General features: G+C 48.8%; 1 protein-coding gene across 27 annotated transcripts in view; it reads right to left on the reverse strand.

Moving 5' to 3' along the window:
• KATNIP (katanin interacting protein) overlaps positions 1-24,556 on the reverse strand; it is a 217,989-nt gene that overhangs the window by 93,013 nt on the left and 100,420 nt on the right. For all 27 annotated transcript variants that reach the window (XM_085017012.1, XM_085017005.1, XM_085017011.1 and 24 more), the window contains 2 exons: positions 16,544-16,811; positions 14,419-14,550 (listed from right to left, as the gene is read on the reverse strand). In XM_085017012.1, coding sequence (XP_084873138.1) covers positions 14,419-14,550; positions 16,544-16,811 — 400 coding nt within the window. The remainder of the gene's footprint in view (positions 1-14,418; positions 14,551-16,543; positions 16,812-24,556) is intronic.

Genomic DNA, 24,556 nt, shown 5'->3' on the forward strand with positions numbered 1-24,556 from the left:
TTTTATTTTGACTTCAGATTTAAAGACAAGTTGCAGGGAGAGTGCAAATGACACTCCCATTTACCCTTCACCCAGATTCACCAATTTGTTAACATTTTGCCCCAATTGCTTTACACTTTTTTTTTTTTTTTTTTTTTTTGGTCTTTTTGCCTTTTCTAGGGCCGCTCCCGTGGCATATGGATGTTCCCAGGCTAGGAGTCTCATCGGAGCTGTAGCCACTGGCCTACACCACAGCCACAGCAACGCTGGATCCTTAACCCACTGGGCAAGGCCAGGGATCAAACCCGCAACCTCATGGTTCCTAGTCGGATTCGTTAACCACTGTGCCACGACGGGAACTCCAGCTTTACACATTTTTTAATTAAAGAATAGTTGATTGAGGGAGTTCCTCAGCAAATATTTATTGAGTGCCACTCTGCCAGGCTCTGTTCTTAGCACTGGGGACACAGCAGTGACCAGACAGATCGAGATGCCCTCATCCTTCTAGAGAGAGGCAATAGCCAGAGAAACAATAAATAGTATAGGCGGTCAGATGGCAGGAGATGACAAAGAAAAAGAAGAAATTAGAGCATGAGCAACAGAGATGAGGAGTGGGGGTGGGGGATGCTCACGGAGGGAGAGGAGATGCGGTCCAGGGCCCAGGACAAAGCGGGAGGCCTGTGCTGTGTTCCGGGAGCATCAGGGTGCCTCGGGCTGGGGTGGACGATGGGGGCGGGGGATGGGCTGAGAGGAGGTTTGGGGGACGCCCACATCACACAGGGCCTTGGAGGACCCTGTAAGGCCGTTACTCTGAGGGAAATGGAGAGCCAGGTCAGAGCAGGGGACGACTTGATCTGACTTAGGCGCTGAGTGGAGAACAGAATGAAGGGACGTGGGGGGTGAAATCGGTTGAGAGACCAGTTAGGGGCCAGGCAGGGAGCATCGCAGGAGGGATGCAGGTTGCGGTCAGATTCTGCATGAAGGCTGCAGACACAGCCAATAGGATGTCCTGACGGAGCAGATGTGGCTGGTACAGAGAGAGGAGTCAAGGATGATTCAAGGCTTTGGCCCGAGGAAGCGGATGAAGGGGTTGCTTTCAGTTGAGCCGGGGAGGGCTGTGGGAGGAGCGGGTTTGGAAGCAAAGAGCAGGGGCAGCTTGGAGCCAAGAGATGTGATGTGGGCATCAGGGTGGAGCTGTGGGGTTGGCATGTACACAGGCGCGTGTGGACTTTGGGAAGGGAATCTGGGCTGCAGATGCGAATTCAACATAGGCAACTGCATTGCATCACCTAACAACAGATCAAAGACTGACATTGACCTTGGCCTGTAACAAACTAACTGGGAATTGACAGGTGTGACCTCTCGGGGGTTATGTCTCTATATCTGGCCTGGTGTAAAGGCTTGCTGAAAACCAGCAACCTTTCATCCTCACGATCTCAGTACCTGGGTACCACGGATCATTAGAGATTCAATCTGAGCATTTAACCCTTCAGCTTGGTTCTGTTACAATTTGCATCTGCTTGTTTGTTTGTTTGTTTGTTTGTTTTGCCATTTCTAGGGCCGCTCCCTCGTCATGTGGAGGTTCCCAGGCTAGGGGTCCAATCAGAGCTGTAGCTGCCGGGTCTATGCCAGAGCCACAGCAACGCGGGATCCAAGCCGCATCTGCAACCCACACCACAGCTCGCGGCAAGGCTGGATCCTTAACCCACTGAGCAAGGCCAGGGATCGAACCCGAAACCTCATGGTTCCTAGTCGGATTTGTTAGCCACTGAGCCACCATGGGAACTCCACAATTTGCATCTGAATGAGCGTTCAGAATGGCCTTGTCAGAAGAGGGAAGGAAACACCAGCCTGGCTTCCAGTATAGGCAGGTACAGGGTTGATGGGAGCTATGGGGTTTTATGGAAAAGCTCAGCGAAAGTGAGAGCGATAGGGATGGAGCAGGATAGGTACACAGGTGGTTGCAGAAGTCCCTGTAGGGACCACAGATAGAGAGGGAATCCTAGGGAATTTGGGGAGATCCCTGTAAGTTACAAATCACTCAAGAAAGCCGTCAGAACATCCGGGAACACAGCAGGTTGCTTAACTATTAAACCATAAATAAAAACACAAGCTACGCCTCAGGTCATTAAGTGAAAGATAATATGAGGTCTGCATTCAAGTCCAGCAAGACAATGACCCTTAGGACCCAGGACAGGAGTTGAAGGGAAAGAGGACATTCCAAAGTAGGAGACCCTCATTATGCAGAAACCTGAGATGATGCAACATAGTTTAGCATCTGTGACCGCCCTTCTGCTGATTTGAATAAGTGCCACGACCGTCCTAGTTTGACCTCATAGAGTCAAATACTCTCTTACTGGACACAAAGGAGGAGCTAATGATGTCAGCTTGACATCATTACTAGAAGAACAAGGAAGAAGGCAGACTTTCCTTGGATTATAAAAATGTAGTCCATCTCATCCTCGGGGGGCAGTGCTTCTTTGCCTGTCCGCTTGCATCTCTCACAAGCATCCTATGTAATAAATCTATTTCTCACCTATCACTTTATCTCGCTGAATTCCTTCTGCGCTGAGACACAAAGAAACTAAACTTGCCTAAGTCCAGACACCACGTAATGATTCTAATTTTAAAAAACTGTGGGTTCAAGTCCCCATCTGGCTTCTGGCTGGGTTCGGGTCCCGGGACGTGGGTTCACGTCCCAAACTGGGTTTAGGCTAGGTTGGAGTCCCACCGCACGGGTTCAAGTCATAAGGGTTGTCGGTTTCAAGAGGACATCAATTTCTACCAGGCACCCAGGAGCGGGACTTTGACTGTGAACGCTGAGCAGACTGGGGAGGCAACCCACGGGAGTAAGACTGAATTCGGGGTGGGCGTGGTGGAGTGTGGGGTGGAGGGGACTGAGCCACCGTCCAGCTCCAGCCAATCCCTGCCAGACAGGGCTGTGCTCCTAATGTGGCCATTTGTTTCCCCCCAAGAAAAGCTAGAATCTGATATTTATATGAAATCCCCCTGAATTTTTATTTGTTCATAAAGCATTCCAGTTTCTAAGAAACATAAAGGCCAACAGAACTCAAGGGCTGGTCTCATACAGGCCACGGCAAGTCCGAGCTGCTCCCCCAGGAAAGTCAAGGGCACCCAAGGGAACCCTTGCGTGCCTTCAGACGGCTGGCTGGCTGGCTTGGGCGATAATGGCATTGGGTCACTCTCTGACTTTGATGGACTCTTTCCATTGCTCCTGTGCTCCTCCTGGGGACAGAGAGTAAAGCATGGCTGGCAAGGTGACCAAGGATTCTGCTCTCCCCCGCCAAGGCTGTTTTAACGCTCCCCGTTTTCCTGTCTTACTCGCTATTCAGCCTGCCCTGCAATTCCAGGGATGAGGCGGGCTGAGCTGGGAGGAGTGGGTTTAACCAGCTGATGGAGGTGGGGATGCTCATTGCTATGGGCCTAAGATCTTGTGTACAGCTAGACCAACGTGCCAACCCTCTGACCCTGGGCGTGAACCCCAGCGAGGCTCAGGCGGCGCCGGCACAAGCGGAACCGGAGCTCCATAAGCCCCTTCTGCATTTTTTGCACAGTCCTTACAAAGTCAGTCGGAAGAGAGCTGCTGCAGGGTGACCGTGGCCTTTTTACTGCCACTGCATGGGCAAGAGCCCCACCATGCCTCCGTCTGGGGCTGGGGCAGAGCGGCGCCGCCCAAAGAAACCACCTGACCTTGGCCGCTGCAACACTTCGGTCACCTCTTCTTGGAAGAGGATAATCAGGAAGGCAGATTTTTTCCAGCGGGGTCCAGTTGCTTCTGCACACACCCCTCCGCCCCAGGCGTCTTTCACTCGAGAGGGCGTGCTCCTGTGGCATGAACCTGCCTGCGCCCTTTGAGTCATATTATGCTAAGAGGATGCTTTTAAAAATTAAATCAGCCTTTCTCTGAGAGAAGGGCAACACCGCAGCTCCACCACCACAGCTTTTCCCACCCGTGGCTTCCCAGAAACAGCTGGACATCGTGCCCTCAGCCTCCGGAATCCCATCCTGCCTCCTGGCTGTGTTGTCTTGACATTTTCTGATGTCTTTTTTTTTTTTTTTTTTTTTTTTTTTGTAAACTGGGAAAAGGTTTATTGACTAGGCCTTCGCCTATACGCATTCCTTTTTAAAAAATTTATTATAGTTGATTTACTTTGTCCTGTCATTTCTGCTGCACGGCAAAGTGACCCAGTCATCCATCTATACACACTTTCTCAGATTATATTTCCGCATGTTCCATCACAAGTCATTGGACATAGTTCCCTGTGCTAAACAGCAGGACCTCATGGCTTCTCCATTCTCAGTGGACTAATTGGCATCTACTAACCCCCAACGCCCAGTCCATCCCACTCCCTCCCCCTCGACAACCACAAGTCTGCTGTCCGTGTCTGTGAGTCTGCTTTTGTTCTGTGGATAGGAGCATCTGTGCCGTATTTTCGCCTTTCGAAGTTCTCCTTGCTCGCCTGGATGAGCCATTTCTGCACTGGCCCGAGCCCCACGTGAGGGTGGATTTATTCGTCATCACAGACCTGGAGAACGCGGGATTTATTCATACCATAAATCCGCACCACTAGCAAAAGCCAAAAGTCGCTTTTTGATTTATCCCCAACCGCTCTTTTCTGGTTGAAAATCAGCCCTCTTCTGTGAACTTCACTTCCTCTTCGCTTCACCAGAACTTGGCTTTCATCTCTCTTGCGGGGAAAACAAAAGAGCGTATCAATTCGGGAGACTGACCCTGAATGCGGTACGTGCCACAAAGCAGACACGAGGACACGGGGCTGTCCGGGGGCTCACCGGCCAGGCGGCTGGTTCCCACCCGCCAGCTGGGACGTGAAAAGCTCAAGTTCAGGGTCTCAGCAAAAGGACCCCCTTCCCACATACAAGGGGCCTTGGAGGTCACCTGAAAACCCACTGAAATGGCAAACAGTAAATCCAAGAATCCCAAGGATAGAGATTACAGGCTGTCAGCCTGAAGGCTAAAGTCAGCCTACTGATTGGTGGCGTGACTTTTCCTGCTTTTTTCCTTTTTTAAAAAAAAAAATGGAGGAGTTCCTGTTGTGACGCAGTGGAAACGAATCTGACTAGGAACCATGAGGTTGCGGGTTTGATCCCTGGCCTCACTCAGTGGGTGAAGGATCCGGCATTGCCGTGAGCTGTGGTGTAAGTTGCAGACGTGGCTTGGATCTGGCATCCCTGTGGCTGTGGCTGTGGCTGGAGGCTGCAGTTCCAATTGGACCCCTAGCCTGGGAATCTCCATATGCCTTGGGTGCAGTCCTAAAAAGCAAAAAAAAAAAAAAAAAAAAAAAGGAAACAGATGCCAAGTTAAAAATTTTTTTTCTTTAAAAAAAGGAAAAAAGAGGAAATCCACCTGAAAATAGGGATTCCTGGCATCTCTTGACAAATCACATGATCTGGCTCATTCCCATGTGGCAATCATGAGCTGGGGAGCAGTGCCCCCCTGGGTGGGGCATCAATCCTGTTTCCACAGTTGGTGGTCACGTGCCCGTCAGCCTGGAAACTGCACGGTCTTCTGTGGCAAAAGGTCCAGGGAAAGAGCTGACGTAGCCCTGTTTCTTCTTGAGCTGCCCATCCTGGCCTCTAAAATCCAACTGGGACAATTGCCCACACCTGAGTCCTCCGAAGCATCCATGCCCTTCACCTTGACTCAGCCTCATCAGGCCACATGCTTCTCAAAGTATAGGAGACCGAGATGAATGGCCACAAAGTCCTCCCAGCTGCAATCTGCCGTGTCAAGGGTCACGCTGTATCACTGAGGCATCTCCCATCAAGAAGTGGGTGGAGGAGTTCCCATTGTGGCGCAGTGGTTAACGAATCCGACTAGGAACCATGAGGTTGCGGGTTCGATTCCTGGCCTCGCTCAGTGGGTTAAGGGTCTGGCATTGCCGTGAGCTGTGGCGTAGGTCGGATCTCGGATTGCTGTAGCTCTGGCATAGGCTACAGCTCCAATTCGACCCCTAGCCTGGGAACCTCCATATACCACGAGAGCGGCTCAAGAAAAGGCAAAAAGACAAAAAACAAAAAGAAGTGGGTGGAGTTGACTTCTCTAGCTGGCGTTGGCCTGGTGACTTCCTTTGGGCAACAGGTCCTTGGCAGCCATGACCAAGCGGAACTTTAAGAGAGTCCTTGTAAACCGGGGCGTGTCCTCTCTGGCTGCTCTGAGACCACATGGAGCAGGGACCAGGTGTCCCAGCTGAGGTCCTCAGGCCAACAGGTCTGCCAGACACTGTGAGTGAGGCCATTCAAGACCAGCCAGCCAGGCGCGCCCTAGCTCACCAGGGAAGCAGCCAGCCCCCCGACGGCAATAATAAAAACGTGGTTGCTTTAAGCCACTACAGCACGAAAGGGACTGTTAAGCAGTAAGAGACAGCTGATACCCCTGACTTGTCAAGGCCTGTGCTCTTCCCACCTCTAAAGCTTCTTTGGGAACCTTTCCATGGGCAGGTACTGTCCATAACCCGTAACACTCATCTTTGCTCTGCTGTCCCTTCTGCAGCCCAGGGACACACATGCTTCTTCTTTTTTCTTCTTTTTTTTTTGCTTTTTGCCTTTTCTTGGGCCGCTCCCGTGGCATATGGAAATTCCCAGGCTAGGGGTCCAATCGGAGCTGTAGCCACCAGCCTACGCCAGAGCCACAGCAACGTGGGACCCAAGCCACGTCTGCAACCCACACCATGGCTCACAGCAACACCGGATCCTTAACCCACTGAGCAAGGGCAGGGATCGAACCCGAAACTTCATGGTTCCGAGTCGGATTCGTTAACCACTGCGCCACGACAGGAACTCTTTCTTCTTTTTTCTTTCTTTCTTTTTTAAAAAGTCATTTTCAAGGAAGGCAGTGTGTCCTCATCTCTCCATCCTTGACTTAATGACTCCTACTCTTTCCGCTTGCATATTACACTCCTTTGCTCCATACTCAGCCTCTGAAGAATCTGCAGCAAAATGACTTGCGTGGTGAATTTTTATATGAAACAAGCAGCAGGTGCAACAGTGACCTTCACGGCATCTATGTTTTCCTTCAAGGGCCCATCTCTTCTCCATCTTCTCAGCCCACATGGTTTGCGTGGATTGGGATCTGCCCCCTCTCCTGGCTCTGCCTGGGCTCTTGAGAGAAGAGATGCTTCTCCCTGACCTCAAGATTGGAGACCGGTTCAGGGGAAGGCTGGTTCTTGGACGCTGCTGGAACTATGAGGAGAGGAGCTGTCTCTTTCCTCTGGGGTTGCTAAGTTGGTAAATGGGAGCCTGGAGCCACCAGGGACCATCTCCAGGCCAGGCCTGAAACTATAGATGTGGTTCTCAAAGTGTGGTCCCTGGAGCAGTAACATCAGTATCAGTGGGAACTTGTTAGGAATTGAAACACTTGGGCTCCACCCTAGATGCACTGACTTAGAAAGTGGGGCTGGGGTCCAACAATCTGTGTTTTAGTTTGCTTTGCAAATGATCCTGATGCATGTTTAAGTTTGAGACCCACTGGCCTAAAGGCAAGTAGAGCTAAGTGATGAAGAAACAGCTTCCTGGTGATAGTATCATTTGAGCACCTGGATCCCACCATACCTGAGGCCAGATCTATAGTCTTGGACTTTTCAGGTCTGCAAACAACACCCTTTCCCTTGTTGCTCCAGCCAGTTTCTATTTCTGGCACTTGCTATTAACAATGAACACTGACTAATATGTTATGAGACTCTGGACTTTGGTAGAATGGTCTTTCTGCTGCATTTTCTTGATAGAAATGCTAACTGCAGGGCTGTCAGGGTCCTCTAATTCACTCATGCTGAGGGGTGTTACTTTATTCCTATGGATGGCAGTTTGTCCAGGAAAAGTGGTTCAGATATATCACCTCCCTAGAGCACTCTGACAACTTGGACAGAAAACTTTCTGCATTGAAGACTAATGTTCTTTCATCCTCAACAAGACAACAGGACTCTAGAAGTTTCCTGGAAGGCTTATTGATAGAGACCAAAGTAATCCAGGATATGAGACCCTTTCATTAGAACCAGGGACAATTATAGTGATAGAGAGGAATTAAGCTCTCATGGAATTTCACCATATGTACATTTAATTGACATAAATTCAATTTTATGAACTTGACCAAAGATAAAGGGACAAAGAGAGGAATAACGCTTTTAAGAGTGCAGGCAATAGCTTACACTTCTGGTTAACGGCAGGCTAGCCAATCCAGACCAACTCTTCCTTAGAGGACAACTAGAAAACCTGGACCAAAGAGTGTGACAAAAATCTGTTTGAGATTTCTGGTTGCCAAAAGGGAGGGGAAGGATATGGGAAAGACCGGGAGTTTGGGGTTAATAGATGCAAACTGTTGCACTTGGGAGTGTATAAGCAATAAGATTCTGCTGTATAGCAAAGGGGAAAAAATCTGTTTGACATAAGAAACCTGTTTGAAGGCATGGAGATTGAATAGGGCTGTGAAGGGTTATAGGAAGAAGAGAAACCCAGAGAGGTGAACCCAGCTCCTGGGAAGTGTTTCTCTTCAAGATCCTGCTGATTCTAAGAGCTGCTACAAGGCTGAGAAACTGAACAAAGCTGCTGACAGGCTCAAGGTGACAGTCTGAGAGTTAAGGTGACCCAGAAAGAGCCAGAAGTGAATGGCAGAGAGGTTAAGCATGTAGGCAAATCCAAATTACTGTTGACTATTTAAACAATAAAAATAATAACGATGATGACGTCTGGTGAGGTTTAATACCTAGAAAGAATTATAATGCATGACATTTAAGTTGGAAGGAGAGTAAATGGAGTTAGGTGGTAAGGTCTCCACTGAATGAGAAGCAGTAAACTTGCTAATTTAAAGAAGACTGCAGTAAGGCAAGAATGCATGTTGCAATCTCCGGTAATGACTAAAAGAATAATAATAGAATGTCTAACTAACATGCTAATAGAGAAGAAACACAGAGCAGTAATATAAAGCAATCAGTTCAAAATAGAGCAAGAAAAGAGAGAAAAAGGAACGTAAAACAGGCAGAGCAAATAAAAAGAAACAATAAGATGGTGGACTTAAAACTCAAATGCATCAGCAATTACATTAAATGTAAATGGACTAAATGTGCCCATTAAAAGACATAGACGGTTAGAGGAGTGAAATCAAAGGCAATTACTTGCTATTTAAAAGAGACAAACCCCATGTAAGGATGCAGAAAGTTTGAAAATGAAAGAATGAAAAACTACATGTTCCATAAACACTAACCAAAAGAGAGCTGGGTCAACTTTAAGACAAAAGCATTGTCAGAGCCAAAAAGAGAGAATGCATAATGATAAAAGGTTCAATTCACCAGGAATATATAAAAAGGCTGATTCGATATGCCCCCACAAAATACATACCTCCCCCCCAAAAAAACATCATGTAAAGCATCTAAGCAGTCTAGATTTTGCCTGGAGGAGGGTGAGCTGGGTTTGAAGCAAGTCTCAGGGTCCTGTGCCTCTGGGGGTATGAACATCCCCATGCCCAGTACAATGACAGTGCCTAAAACCACACTTTCCCTACAAATCAGACTCTAAACAAAGCCAACAGCCACATCTGGGGCTCCGCCAAGAAGCTGTGATATTTTCCCCAAACTGGCAACTACTCTCTTGGGCTCAAGGAGAGATGCTAGAGCTGCATGTGCTGCACTAGATCATCAGTCTGACGGATCTCCAAGGGTGACTCTAGCTACCTGCACTTTTTTTGACCTTTAGAACCTCAGCCTTGGGTGACATGTGGCTTCGATGTAATCCCATTTCAGTGTGAGGGTGGGGACAATGCTGTGGTTTCCAACTTTTCCTTTCTTCAAGTTTGGCTGATGCGGGAGCCACGTATATTTAACAGATAAAGGCGGAGCACCAAACCAGTTCAAAAGGAGGATTCCGCCACCTCACACAGTGTCCTCTTTAAGGGAATCGAAGGGACAAACAAAGAACCAAGTACCAGGGAGAGCTGGGAATCTGATTTTTACCAGATGGACCAGCGACATGTGTTCTTTATGTGAATGCGTGCTTTTCTGCCATGGTGGCCAGGAGCTCAGGGTCACAAGTGTGACCCCCCATCCCAGACATTCATTTTTGGCATCATCTTACCATCTTACTGTCCCTACTCTTGTTTTCCTATCACCCTCATTTCCTCCACATATTTGTTAAAGTCTTCTTCTTTTTCTTCTTCTTCTTCTGTGTGTGTGTGTGTGTGTGTGTGTGTGTGTGTGTGTGTGTGTGTGTCTTTTCTAGGGCTGCACCTGCAGCATATGGAGGTTCCCAGGCTAGGGGTCCAATCGGAGCTGTAACTGCCAGCCTACACCACAGCCACAGCAACACAGGATCCGAGCCACGTCTGCAACCTACACCACAGCCCACAGCAACGCTGGATCCTTAACCCACTGAGCGAGGCCAGGGATCAAACCCGCAACCTCATGGTTCCTAGTCGGATTCACAAACCACTGCACCACGACGGGAACTCCTGTTAAAGTCTTCTTGCAGAACATGATTTGTTAGGACATGTCAGAACTTCTTGGAGAAAGGCAGATTATAAAATAATTAATTAAGCTCTACTTCTCAAACTGCTGCTTGTGAAGTGTGTGCTATGGGTTGACTTTAAGTCCTAACATCTTAAGACCTGTGACTGTGACCTTATTTGGAAATCTTTGGAGGTCTTTGTGCAGATGATCGAGTTTATTCGGGTGACGTCCATAGGATGGGCCTCAATCCACTATGACTGGTGTCCTTAGGAAAAGGGGAAATTTGGCCCCAGAGACGGATGTATGCACAGAAATACCCCCATGGAGATTGAGTTAAGCTGCCACAAGGCAAGGAACTACCAGAAGCTGGGACAAAAGCCTGAAGATTCATCCCTAGTGCCTTCAGAAGGAACACGGCCCTGCTGACCCCTTGCTCTTGAACTTCCCAGCCTCCAGAAGGGTGACACAATAACTTTCTCTTGTTTAAGCCTATCAGATTGTGGGGCTTTGGGACGGCGGCCCTAGGAAATGAGTCCAGTATTTGAAATGACTTCAGTGGACACATGGTTTATCTTTAAAACAACTAACAGTGACATATTTATATGAACGAACATTAGAAAAAATAGAAACAGGTGCCTCACACCTGTCACTTGGCAGGTGAATCTTACTGGTCACCCCTAGAGAGTCTTTCTCCGTTATCTACTGACAAATACGAAGCCTCTGGGTTTTAGGTAGGACATTGCTTAGGACGAGGCTGACGTGGGGGTGTTGCAAGCAAGAAGCAGCAAGGGGCCATGCCGTGGGATGACGAAAACTGAGCAGCTCTTTCCTACCTAAGGGTCTCTGCACAGCAGATCCCCTCTGCTGAGGGCTAGTCCTTAACCTCGAGGTCTTAGCTCGTTTCCCTTCCTCAGAGAAGCCTCCTCTAACCACACTGCCTGGCCACCGCCCAGGTGTCACCACCCCTTCTTGGTGTGTATTATCTACCCCTGCCCACTAAAATACAAACACCACGAGAGCAGGCACGATGTGTTGCTCCATGGATCACCAGGGCCTAGACCAAGGCTGGCACATAGTAGGTGCTCAATACACACGTTTCTGATGTGGTCCAAGAAGATGCTGGCCAGCCGCCTTGCTCGAACCCCCTCCCAGACTGGACTGGACCATGCCCTGACCTGAAGCCCCAGGCCTGGGCCCTGGGACCTGGCCCCCCCGCTGGTGCTGCCCATGGTCCAGGGCGCATCCCAGGATGCTCCATGCTGGCCCCTAACTGCTGCCTTGATGCCCGAATCCAGGGCTCCATGTACTGGACTGAAAACCTGTAACAGTGTCTGAGTTGCCGTCACGTTTGCCAGGTGCCCCCAAAGCCAGGTGGCCAGCCAGCCCCAGAGGAACAACACGGCAGAGCAATGCCGAGCATGGGCCTTGGAGCACAGGAGTGAATTCTAGCTTGGCTGTCCTGTCTGTTACTCTGGGCAAGCAACTTCCACGTTCTCTGCCTCAGTTTCCTCATCGGTGAAAAGGGAGACGTATCTATAAAGGAGTTCTTCCAGTTTGCTGCCTGGCAGCTCCTCCTTCTGCTTCTGGTGACAGCACCAGTGGCCTAAGCCTTCACAGAACCACCCCTGACCTAAGCCAGGCAAGGAGGAGCAGCTCGGAGGCTCTGCAGGCAGTGGGGGGACCAGTACCAGCTGACCTTGACCAAGCACTTGCTCCGAGCGGCCTCTCCATCCGCTAACAACCCTCAGAGGAGGGTCTAATCTGTATCCCTGTTTGGCCGAGGGGTGGATGAGGCTCAGAGAGGTTACGTCACCTTCCCAAGGTCACAGAGCTGGTAGGTGGGAGGGCAGGATTTGGACCAGGTGGTCAGGCCGCAGAGTCTGCCGTGGCTATTTTCTGCCAGGGTTGCTGGGCTGGTGGGCTGTCAGCCCAGAGATGCTGCCGGCCGTGTCCACCCCCCCCCTCAAAAAAAAGCGTGTCTGAGAATGAAGGGCACAGAGGAGAAAGTTGAGCCAAGACGTGGGGAGAGGCAGACGGCTGACATGCTTTCATCACGGGGTCCGGCTGTGCCCAAAGACCACACATCATCTTTGGACGATCAGAGACATGGCTGAGGTCCGATGTTTTCTCTTCCATCTGCTCTTTTTATCACTTTGTATCTAAAGTGCCTTCTCTTATGGAGAACAGACTTGGGGCTGCCAAGGGGGAGGGGAAGGGAGTGGGATGCACTGGGAGTTGGGGGTCAGTAGATGCACACTAGTCCATTGAGAATGGATAAGCCATGAGGTCCAGCACTGGGAAAGAGATCCAACGACTTGTGGTAGAACACGATGGATGATCATATGAGAAAAAGAATGTATGTCTATGTATGACTGGGTCACTTCGCCGCGCAGCAGAAATTGACAGAACATTGTAAATCAATTACAAGAAAAAATGAAAAAATAAGGAGTTCCCGTCGTGGCTCAGTGGTGAGCGAACCCGACTGGCATCCATGAGGATGCGGGTTTGGTCCCTGGCCTCGATCCGTGGGTTAAAGATCCAGCGTTGCCGTGAGCTATGGTGTAGGTTACAGACGCGGCTCAGATCCCGCGTTGCTGTGGCTGTGGTGTAGGCAGGCGGCTACAGCTCTGATTGGACCCCTAGTCTGGGAATCTCCATATGCTGCAGGTGCCAGCCTAAAAAGACGAAAACACACACACACACGAAATTAAAAAATAAAAGTAAAATAAAGTGCCTTGTCTTGTATGTGTACAATCTTCTCTTCCAGTTAGGTTTGGGATGTGAGAAGGGGTAATCAGAGAATGCCTGGGGGCTGCCCTGCCTGCCTGCAGGCTCCGCTGGCACCCAGCGCCTCCTGAGCCAGAGTGTGGGAGGGTCAACACCCCCAGGCACAGCCTGGAACCCAAGACCCAAAGGAGGGTCCCTCATCCACCCTGGGGGTGGAGAGCAGAGATAAAATGCCAGGCTTCAGCTCAGCACTGCCCCTCCCCAGCCCTCCCTGGCCAGGTATAGAGGGCCACTTGGCCAGTAAACTTGCTTGGTGATGATGCCAGTTTTGGCTCCTCCCCTTTTCTGGCCCCTACCAGGGACCACCTCCTAACTGGATTACTTGTTCTGGAATCCTCATCTCAGAGCCTGGTTCGGAGTCTGGTTCTGCACAATCCAAACCAAGAGGATTTTGTTTTGTTTTGTTTTTTTGCTTTTTAGGGCCATACCCACAGCATATGGAAGTTCCCAGGCTAGGGATCAAATCAGAGCTGCAGCTGCCGGCCTACGCCACAGCCACAGCAATGCAGGATCTGAGCCGCATCTGCGAACTACACCACAGCTCACGGCAACACCGGATCCTCAACCCACTGAGCAGGGCCAGGGATTGAACCTGTGTCCTCATGGATACTAGTCAGATTCCGCTGAGCCATGGTGGGAACTCCCTCGGAGATTAAAATTTCAATCAACAGACTAAAACAGACTGCCTGCCACAGTGTGGGTGGGCCTCGTCCAATCAGTTGAAGGTCTGAATAAAACAGAAAGGTGGACCCTCCCCCCAGGAAGAGCCTTTCCTCCAGCAGATTGCCTCTAGACCTCAGCTGCCCCACTGGTCCTGCCTGATGGCCTTCAAACTGGAACACAGACGTCCCCTGAGCCTGCAGCCTGCTGACCCATTCTGCAGAGTGGACTGCCAGCCTCCATAACTGCATGAGCCAATTCCTTGTAATACATTTTTCTCTTTCTCTTCATGTATGTCTATATCTATATATCTATAGATACATGGCTATAGAGATTTATCGATACACACACACACACCCTATTAGTTCTGTTTCTCTGGAGACCTTGACTCAAAATGCACGTGTTCAAGATCAGCTCTGGCCTGGGTCGGGGGGGGTGCCAAAGTCAGCACATCTCGACAGCCCACAGAGAGTGACCCAAACCCAGTCCCAGCCCGGCTCAGGGCCCCCAGGGGTCTTACTTGAGCACACCCTCTCCTGGTCTGGGAACACGGTCGGGGGCTGGGGATTCAGGCTTGGCTCCGGTTTGCTGGGAACAAAGACCTCAGCGTTGTCCTTCCGCTTAGCCGACAAATTCCTTTCCTTTTTATTACCTGCAGGAAAAGAATTGTTTCTGGGTCAAACGCTGAGTGCAAGCAGAGGTGGGACAGTCTGCTCAGGCATCTGTTTATTTTTCGCGTTCGCGTATTCAGTCAACAAACATTGACAGAACCCCTGCTCTGTGCCAGGCGCCACGCTAGTTTGGGATTAGAGGTGTGAATAAGGCAGACAGCAAAATAAGTTTGCGGAGAGCCGCGACGTGCCAAGCACCCCCGTTTTGGTAAACAAATGAATTATTCTAGGACAGGCGCAGGTGTTCAAGGTTTAGTGTTCCCGAATAGGGACAAGTCTTACAATGGATGGGGTGCTGGGTTGAACTGGCAGCAAGATACATAAAGTAATGATGCAACCAAGGAGATCCTGGAGTTGGAGAAGTATAATAGCACACACTTGCTGCCCTCAGGGCTCTCGCAGCCTCACGGAGGAAAAGACGGGATGGTTGAATGGATAAGAGAGCAGGGCTGGGCCAGAAAAAGGAGTCCAGTACCAAGGTCATGGAGGAGGAAGCAGCCTGGAGGTATGCAGCTGACAGGAAAGAGGACCCTAAGTGATGACTAGGATGCCACCAGGGCCCAGAACTGGCGGGTGGGGGGCATTCCAGACACAGGGAGCACTGTGTGTGTGTGAAGGCTTGAGAGCTGAAATGTGCGTGGCAGGTGAGGGGCTGGGGGCTGGGCTGGTGAATGGAGTCAGACAGTGAAGGGTCCATGGGCCAGGATTTAAAGTCAGCGTTTCCCAAAGTGGGGTGCCTGGACCACTGGTGGAACAGGAGATGAATCTAGTTGCTACCTGGGTGGATGTTTTTTAAGCAGTTTTCTATCTTAATGTGCATGGGGGGCGGGGAGCAGCCAGCATATCAAACCTTGATTTTATGAATATCATTGCTTTAAAAAAATCTGAGAATTAGGCGTTCTCGTCATGGCACAGTGGAAATGAATCTGACTAGGAATCATGAAGTTGCGGGTTCGATCCCTGGCCTCGCACAGTGGGATAAGGATCCGGCATTGCCGTGATCTGTGGTGTACGTCACAGACGAGGCTCAGATCTGGTGTGGCTGTGGCTGTGGCTGTGGTGTACGCCAGTGGCTACAGCTCCGATTAGACCCCTAGCCTGGGAACCTCCATATGCTGCAGGTGCGGCCCTAGAAAAGACAAAAAGACAAAAAAAAAAAAAAAAAAAAGAAGAAGAAGAACAATTTGGCCCATCCTGTCCTAGCACAGTTCCTGGAGCATGAAAGGTGCCCAGTGGAGGAATGAAGGAACAACCCAGAACCAAGCACATCTTTTTCAGGCTACCACTGACTGCTCTTGAGTAAATGCTCAGGATTCGCTCAGACCTCCAAGCCCAGGCTGGGGCCTGGGGAGACCTTGTTACAGGCCCCTCGGGCTCCCACCTGCTCCCCTCAGTGGGAGTCTGCCTCCTGCTGGGGCTAAGGAGTCAGCCGGAGGCTGCTGATGAAAGGGGCAGCGGAGAGGGGCTGTGAGAGGCGGGCAAGCTGCCCACCACCTGCCGCCTTCCATGTGCTGCTGCAGCCTCAGGGCGGGGCCTGCCCTGCAATCTAATCGCTAAAAAATGTAATGCTAAAATTAGGATGTGATGAGGACTGCACAACTATGAATATAATAAGATTCATTGAATTAAAAAAAGGACATATTGGGAGCTCCCCTCGTGGCTCAGGGGAAACAAATCTGACTAGCATCCATGAGGATGCAGGTTCGATCCCTGGCCTCGATCAGTGGGTGAAGGATCAGGCATTGCCGTGAGCTGCAGCGTAGGCTGCAGAGGCAGCTCAGATCCTGCGTTGTTGTGGCTGTGGTGGAGGCTGGCAGCTACAGCTCCGATTCAACCTCTAGCCTGGGAACCTCCATATACTGTGGGTGTGGCCCTAAAAAGACCAAAAAAAAAAAGGGACCACTGGAAATTTAAGTCTACTTTTAGATCCAGAGACATCAAAGGCAAAGAAATGCCACATAAGACAGAGCTTACTTTTGGAAGCCGGGTTAAATTCCAGCACCACGAGGGCGTCTGGACCCTGGGGAAGGCGTCCTTCTGTCTCTTGGTCCTCGGGAACATCCTTTGGCACCGAGTCCCCACTGGAAAGAGGGGGGTCCTCTCTTGGACAGCCCGCCAGCGCCGGGTCCTCAGGCTCCGGCCCAGATAGTACATCTTCTTCGATGGAGTCATACTCGTCACTGGAATGATCCTTTTCTTTCCTTTGTAGACTGACACTAAGTTCCAGGCTTTTCCTTAGCTCCTGCCAAAGGTCAGGAAGAGAAGTGAGAAAGGAAGCCACGTTCCTTTGAGAAAAACTCATTGGAAAATCGATCATAAGAACCAAAGAACTATTATTCCTCCCAAGCTACCATTTAGCAAAATCCGTCTCAACCCATGTATTGTCCTCGCCTTGAAGATGAGAAAACAAAAGGGCAGAGACAAAGGAGCAAGTCTCCTCCGGACAGAGCAGCATTTGTGGGATTAACACTAGTGTTTATAGACCTAGGATGCCACTAAGAGTGTGTGCGTGTGCGTGCGTGCATGCACATGCGTAGCAATTTTCATTTGGGAGCGTGCTAAAACAGATTGTGGGGTTCTACCCCTTGAGTTTCTTTTTTTTTTTTTTTCTTTCCTTTTTATAGCCACACCCACGGCATATGGAAGTTCCCAGGATACAGGTCGAATCAGAGCCGCAGCTTCCAGCCACAGCCACAGCCACAGCCACAGCCATGCCAGGTCTTGATCCGAGCCATGTCTTCGACCTACACCACAACTCAAGGCAACTCCAGATCCTTAACCCACTGAGCGAGGTGAGGGATCAAACCCACATCCTCATGGGTACGAGTCAGGTTCTTTACACATGGAGCCACAGTGGGAACTCCCTATCTATCTCTTGAGTTTCTGATTCAGTGGGTCTTGGGTGGGGCCTGAGAATTTGCATTTCTAACAAGGTGATGCTCTTGATGCTGGTCCAGGGACCACACTTTGGCCATGAAATCCCAACAGCCTCCAAGGGATCCTCATAGTCCAGATGGTAGAATGTCTGGCAGATAGTTGTGGGGGCTGTAAAAGAGACTGAACATCATAATACGTAGTACTTAACTACAGCTGCTTGCTAATTTTTTCATACGTGCTTCATTTCTATGAAACTGTAGATTTACAATCTTTTTTTTTTTTTTTTTAAACAGCTGTACCTGCAGCATATGGAAATTCCTGCGCCACGAGTCAGATTGGAGCTGTAGCTGCCAGCCTATGCCACAGCCACAGCCACAGCCACGGCCACATCTGATCTGAGCCCCATCTATAACCTATACCACCACTTCCAGGCAACACTGGATCCTTAACCCACTGAAGGAGGCCAGGGATTGAACCTGCATCCTCACAGAGACAACATCGGGTCCTTAATCTGCGGAGCCACAATGGGAACTCCTGGAATTACAATATTAAGGAGCTCTCCCTGTGGTGCAAAGGAATTGGCGGTGTCTCGGGAGCCCTGGGGCCCAGGTTTAATCCCTGGCCCGGCAGAGAGTAGGCGGCAACTGCGGCTCGGATCTGATCCCTGGCTGGGAACTCCATATGCCACAGGGCAGCCAAAAAAGACAAAAAACAAAAAAAGATTAACAATCTTAAGACCAAGCATTAAAATCTAGACTTACAGTGACTAGAAAATTTATCACGGAAGCCAGGATACATTGGAAAAGGAATAGAGGTGCTATTATATTTACACCGCAACAAAAAGTGCACACTGGACCATCTGGAAAAAACAGTATGTTTGGGAGTCCTTGTCAAGGATGTGGGTGCGATCCCTGGACTTGCTCAGTGGCTCGGGAATCTGGCGTTGCCGTGAGCTGTAGTGTAGGTTGCAGACATGGCTCAGATCTGGCATTGCTGTGGCTGTGGCGTAGGCTGGCAACTGTAGCTCTGATTGGACCCCTAGCATGGGAACCTCCATATGTCGTGGGTGTAGCCTAGGCCACAGCCACAGCAACTAGGGATCGGAGCCATGTCTTCAACCTACACCACAGCTCATGGCAACGCTGGATCCTTAACCCACTGAGCAAGGCCAGGGATCGAACCTGCATCCTCATGGATGCTAGTCAGATGCGTTTTCCTCTGAGCCACGATGGGAACTCCCACCCCTGCCTAATTTAGATAGATAGAACGAGACTTGAGAATTTTGAGCAGATGAGACTTAGATGATATCTTGGACCTAAGTTGGTACTGTAATGGTGGAGACTTTTGGAAATCTTGGGATGGGATGGAGTATTTTGCACATGAGATGGACATGAATCTTTGGGATCAGTGTAGGCGCTCACAGCTGTCCACGTTCTAATGCCTTGGATGGTGACTGTTACCTTCCACGGCAAAGGGACTTTGCAGTTGTGATTAAGTGAAGGATCTTGGGATGGGGGAGGCTACCTTGGACAGCTAGGTGGGCCTATGGAATCACAAGGGTCCTTCTAAGAGGGAGGCAGGAAGAGAAGATAGAAGGATGGAAGCAGAGGTTGGGAAGGAGAGAAGATGGTACACTGCTGGACACAGGCCAGGGAATACAGGTGCCTCTAGAAGCTGGAAAAGGCAAGGAAAGAATTCTCCTCTGGAGCCTCCAGAAGGAACACGGGTCTGCTGACACTTTTTTTTTTTTTTTTTTTTTTTTTTTTGTCTTTTTAGGGCCGCACCTGTGGCATAGAGAGGTTCCCAGGCTCAGGGTCAAATCAGAGCTGCAGCTGCCAGCCTACACAGCCACAGCCACAGCCACAGCCACAGCAATGTCAGATCCGAGCCAAGTCTGCCACCTACACCACAGCTCACAGCAACACCAGATCCTTAACCCACTGATCAAGGCCAGGGATAGAACCTGCATCCTCATGGATACTAGTCAGATTTGTTACCACTGAGCCATGACAGGAACTTTCGGTCTGCTGATATCTTGATTTCAGACCAGGGAAACTGAGTTTGGATTTCTGACCTCCAGAACAGTAAGATAAGCCACTAAGTTTGTGGTAAGGTTTTTTTTGGCTGCACCTGCAGCATATGGAGGTTCCCAGGCTAGGGGTCGAATTGAAGCTGTTGCTGCCGACCTACACCACAGCCACAGCAATGCCAGATCCAAGCAGTGTCTGCGACTACACCACAGCTCACGGCAACACCAAATCCTTAACCACTGAGCAAGGCCAGGGATCGAACCCGCAATCTCATGGTTCCTATTAGATTCCTTAACCACTGAGCCACGACGGGAACTCCATTAAGTGACTGAATTTTGAGAGTTCCTCATTGCCCGCCCCCCAAGGTGCAGAACTGAGGCCGAGAGCCTTTCCACCGTTCTAACTTGTCACCATAATTAAGTGGCAGAATCGTGACCTGAGGCCTCAGCCACTGCTCCCTGCTCCTTCCAGATCACTGAGTATAAAATAGCCTCACTTGCATTCTGTCGTGGTCTAACCAAAGAGGAAGACGGTGTGGCAAATACTCTCATTCATTTATTCATGCCTGAAGGTGTGCTGCGGGTGCCGCGCTAAGGGTGAGGTCAGGGCAGGGAGCAAGATGGCACATCCGTGCACAAAGAAAAAGAAACAGGGACTTCCTGCTGTGGCCCAACAGGATCAGCAGCACCTCTGGAGCACTGAGACACAGGTTTGATCCCCAGCCCAGTACCATGGATTAAGGAGCTGGTGTGGCTGTGTCTGTGGCATAGGCTGACAGCTGCAGCTCTGATTCGACCTCTAGCCTAGGAATTTCCATGTGCCTTGGATGCAGCCCTCAAAAGACAAAAAAAAAAGGAAAGAAAAAAGAAATCTCTCTTGTGATGAAGAAATCTGCATTTCTATAATGCCTTCTGCTTCAATTTGGTTTTGCTTCTGTTAATGCAAATATAAATGCCTTCATTGTATTTACAAAGCATATATGTATATTTATATATGTGTGTATATATAAAAACATAAAAGATTATATTATATATAGGTATATATAGAAAAGAACTCTAGATTCTGCATGGCAACAATCTTTTTTTTTTTTTTTTTTTGGTCTTTTTGTCTTTTTAGGGCCACACCTGTGGCATATGGAAGTTCCCAGGTTAGGGGTTGAATCAGAGCTATAGCCACTGGCCTACATACACCACAGCCACAGCAATGCTGGATCTTTAACCCACTGAGCGAGGCCAGGGATGGAACCACCCTGTGTCCTCATGGATACTAGTTGGGTTCATTAACTGCTGAGCCACAATGGGAACTCCTTTTATTTTTTTAAACTATCTTCTTCACAAAGGAAAATAATACATTTGTTTCACACTGAGTGAGCAAACTTTAGGAACGAGGCCCTTCTAATGCCCATGTGATCTAAAACCATCTGCTCCAGGGGCAAAAGGGAGAGGAACTAAGTAGCCACATTCTCTAGAGAAAGCTGTTCAAAACCTTTCCATCTGGAAAGAGGAGGACCTTGGCTTGGACGCTTTGAAAGCCAACCTGCCATCCTTCAAAGGAATACCGTGCTGGGGGATCTACCTGCTGCTTTGAAGCTGTCATCCAGAAATTCCTCTCTGAAAACTTGCTTTATAGCTTTGCTTTAAAACCTTGTTATATGCAGTTTCAATGGTCAGCCCTTAAAATGTTAAGTTCAAGCCTTTTCAACAGAAAGCCTTGTGCATGGCGGCCGGGCTGCAGATACCCACGAGTGGAGAGCAGATATAGGACTGTATACAAATTGGCCTCCTTGCTAGAAAGCCAGGGAGCAGGTGGACGAAGGAAGGATGCCTGGACCAGTGACTGAAATACAGCCGGCGTTTGATGGTCAGCGGTTTAGTGCCTTACAAGCCTAACCTTCCTCTTTTCGGCTGGGCTAGGAGAAGAAGAAAGCCTGATCACCATAACGACGAAGCGTCTGCAATAATAGCAGCAACTATAATATCAACAAAAGCAGGAGTTCCCATCATGGCACAGTGGAAACAAATCTGACCAGGAACCATGAGGTTGCGGGTTCAATCCCTGGCCTCCCTCAGTGGGTTAAGGATCTGGCATTGCTGTGAGCTGTGGTGTAGGTCACAGACGGGGCTCGGATCTCAAGTTGCTGTGGCTGTGGTGTAGGTCGGCAGCAACAGCTCCGATTAGACTCCTAGTCTGGGAACCTCCATATGTCACAGGTGCGGCCCTAAAAAGCCAAAAAAAAAAAAAAAAAAGAAAGAAAGAAAGCCAGGTGCTCAGTGACCGTCCCTTGGCTTACATGAAATTGACGATATCTGCCTGCAAAAGCGTTGGACACAAAGCTGCCAAGAAGCCACTAAACATGTTGAAGTGTGTATTAGGTGCTGGTGGATGAAGCATTAAACCTCTAACTATGCTTACAAAGGGGAACAGCTCGGTCTAAGTGCTGGGCGTGCGTTCCGGATCTGACTCTGGTGGCTCTATGTCCCCAAGCAAGTCTCTGAGCTTCAAGCCCCCACCTCTCACGTGGGAAAATGTGCCCTGACAACCTGACAAGGTTGTCGAAGGGATGCAATGAGATAATAGCTATGAAGTAGTGTTTCGTGATTGCTGTAACAGAGGTCTGGTTTTTATAGAAAATTTAACGTTGAAATGACAGCGTATTCTTTATTTCTCAGACCCTATTGACATTGTCTACAAGAAGATGGGATGTTTGTTTGTTTGTTTATTTATTTATTTATTTATTTATTTTTGTCTTTTTGCCTTTTCTAGGGCTGTTCCTGTGGAGGTTCCCAGGCTAGGGGTTGAATCTGAGCTGTAGCTGCCGGCCTACACCAGAGCTACAGCAACGCAAGATCTGAGCCATGTCTGTGACCTACACCACAGCTCATGGCAACGCCAGATCCTTAACCCAGTGAGCAAGGCCAGGGATCGAACCCGAAACCTCATGGTTCCTAGTTGGGTTCATTAACCACTGAGCCACGATGGGAACTCCAAAGAGAAGATGTTTAGATCATGAAGCCACAGTGGATATTTTAGGAGAGTCCTCAAGAGGAAGCAGCAGTCTCTGGGGGTAGAAGTCACGAATGCACAGTGAACCCCTAGTTCTGTCTCTCATTCAATCGGCAATTTTATAAAATTGGGATTTGCATGTGTTGTTAGTCGCAATAATTCCCACTAACTCCTGTTGCTTTATATGAGCCATTTTACATATATTAAGCTGCCTGGCCCAGAAAGGATTTTAACCCTGAATTGAGGGGTTAGCTAACTAATTTGTCCTTCTTTTCCTTCATTCATTAATTGTTGAAAAATATATGTGTTCCCGTAAGTAGGTCTGGTTGCTAAGTGCTAGGGACAGAATGATGAATAAGACAGAGACAGAGTTCCCGTCGTGGTGCAGTGGTAACGAACCTGACTAGAATCCACGAGGATGCAAGTTCGATCCCTGGCCTTGCTCAATGGGTTAAGGATCCGGCATTGCTGTAAGCTGTGGTGTAGGTCACAGACGCAGCTAGGATCCCGTGTTGCTGTGGCTCTCGTGTAGGCCAGCAGCTACAGCTCTGATTCAACCCCGAGCCTGGGAACCTCCATATGCTGCAGGTACAGCCCTAAAAAGACAAAAAAAAAAAAAAAAAAAAAAAAAGAAGAAGAAGAAGGCAGGGCAATGTCTCAGGAAGTTGTCATCCCCAAGGCAGACTAGGAGGTCCCGAACCTAGAAGAGCAGCTGAGGCACACAGCTTCCAGGAGCAGGTTGTGCCCCAACCCCATAACTGTCTGGGTGAGGTTACAGCAAATAGAACAAGCAGAGGGAGTGGAAGCCTCAAATACGAAGACGAGCAGACAACCAAGAATGACCAAATATTTAGGGAAAACCAAAACCCTGAGATGGGTGTCAAATTTAATAAACAAAAAAACTAATACCCAATGAAAAAGAGTTAATAGAGGAAGTAGAGGAAGACTTTAGAACACTGAAAATTAACATCCCTGGAGAGATTTAAGAGGATATTTTATTCCTGAAAAAGAAACAACCAGAGATCTTGAGGGGGTTTTTTGTGGTTTGTTTTTGTTTCTTTAGGGCTGCACCTGCCGCATATGGAAGTTCCCAGGCTAGGGGTCAAATCAGAGCTACACCTGCTGGCCTACGCCACTGACACAGTAATTCAGGATTCAAGCCATGTCCGTGACCTACACCACAGCTTACGGCAATGCTGGATTCTTAACCCACTGAGTGAGGCCAGAGATTGAACTCACATCCTCATGGATGCTAGGCGGGCTTGTTACCACTGAGCCACAGCAGGAACTTCGGAGCTCTTGAGTTTCAATTTTATCATTTACCATTTTTAAAAGGTGAAAGATTTATATAATCTGAAGAGAAACCAGAGTATTATCATTACCCCTTTTAAGAAGATAATCTCGATAGCAGAGAGAGCTAAAAGGTGAAAAATTAAGTGTACTAGAAATCCAAGCCAAACAATTTCACAAGAACACAGTAGAAGAAGACAACAAGAAAAATATGAAAGAAAAATAAAGAGATTTAAAAGATAGATCTGGGTCAACATTCGTCCAAGAGAAGCTCCAGAGAAGAAACAGTGGAAAATAATAACAATAATAACAAAAGCCAATAATAAATGAACATTCGCCAATGCTAAAGAAAGCCTTAAGCCTTTAGACTGAAAAGGCCCATGTAGCGCTTTAAATGGGACAAAGATATACTCATATGGATAAATGGAACCATCTATCAGAAAACATCTTGACTCTATATGCACACGATGACAGAGACTTGAAATTTATAAAGCAAAAACAGGGAAATATAAGGAAAAGTTGACAAGTTTGCAGAAACAACCCAGATTAAATAGGCAAAAATTAGGCAGGGCTCTACTGCAGCTGTTTACTAATGAGCATAAGAATTTCCTGGGACCCTTATTAAAAATGTAGACTCTGAGCATCCCATCTCCCCTCCAAACCCAGTTCTGTATCTTTGAATTTACCTTTTGAATAAAATCCAAGGTGATTCTGATAAAGGTGCTTGAAGACCACACTGGGACATACATAGTCACCAGGTTAAATGACACTATTAGAGCTTGATTTA

Source organism: Sus scrofa, chromosome 3, assembly GCF_054392235.1.
Source record: "Sus scrofa isolate SSC_HxYL_T2T_F1_AM1 chromosome 3, Sscrofa_HxYL_maternal_Yorkshire_Landrace_v2.0, whole genome shotgun sequence".
Lineage (NCBI taxonomy): Eukaryota > Metazoa > Chordata > Mammalia > Artiodactyla > Suidae > Sus > Sus scrofa.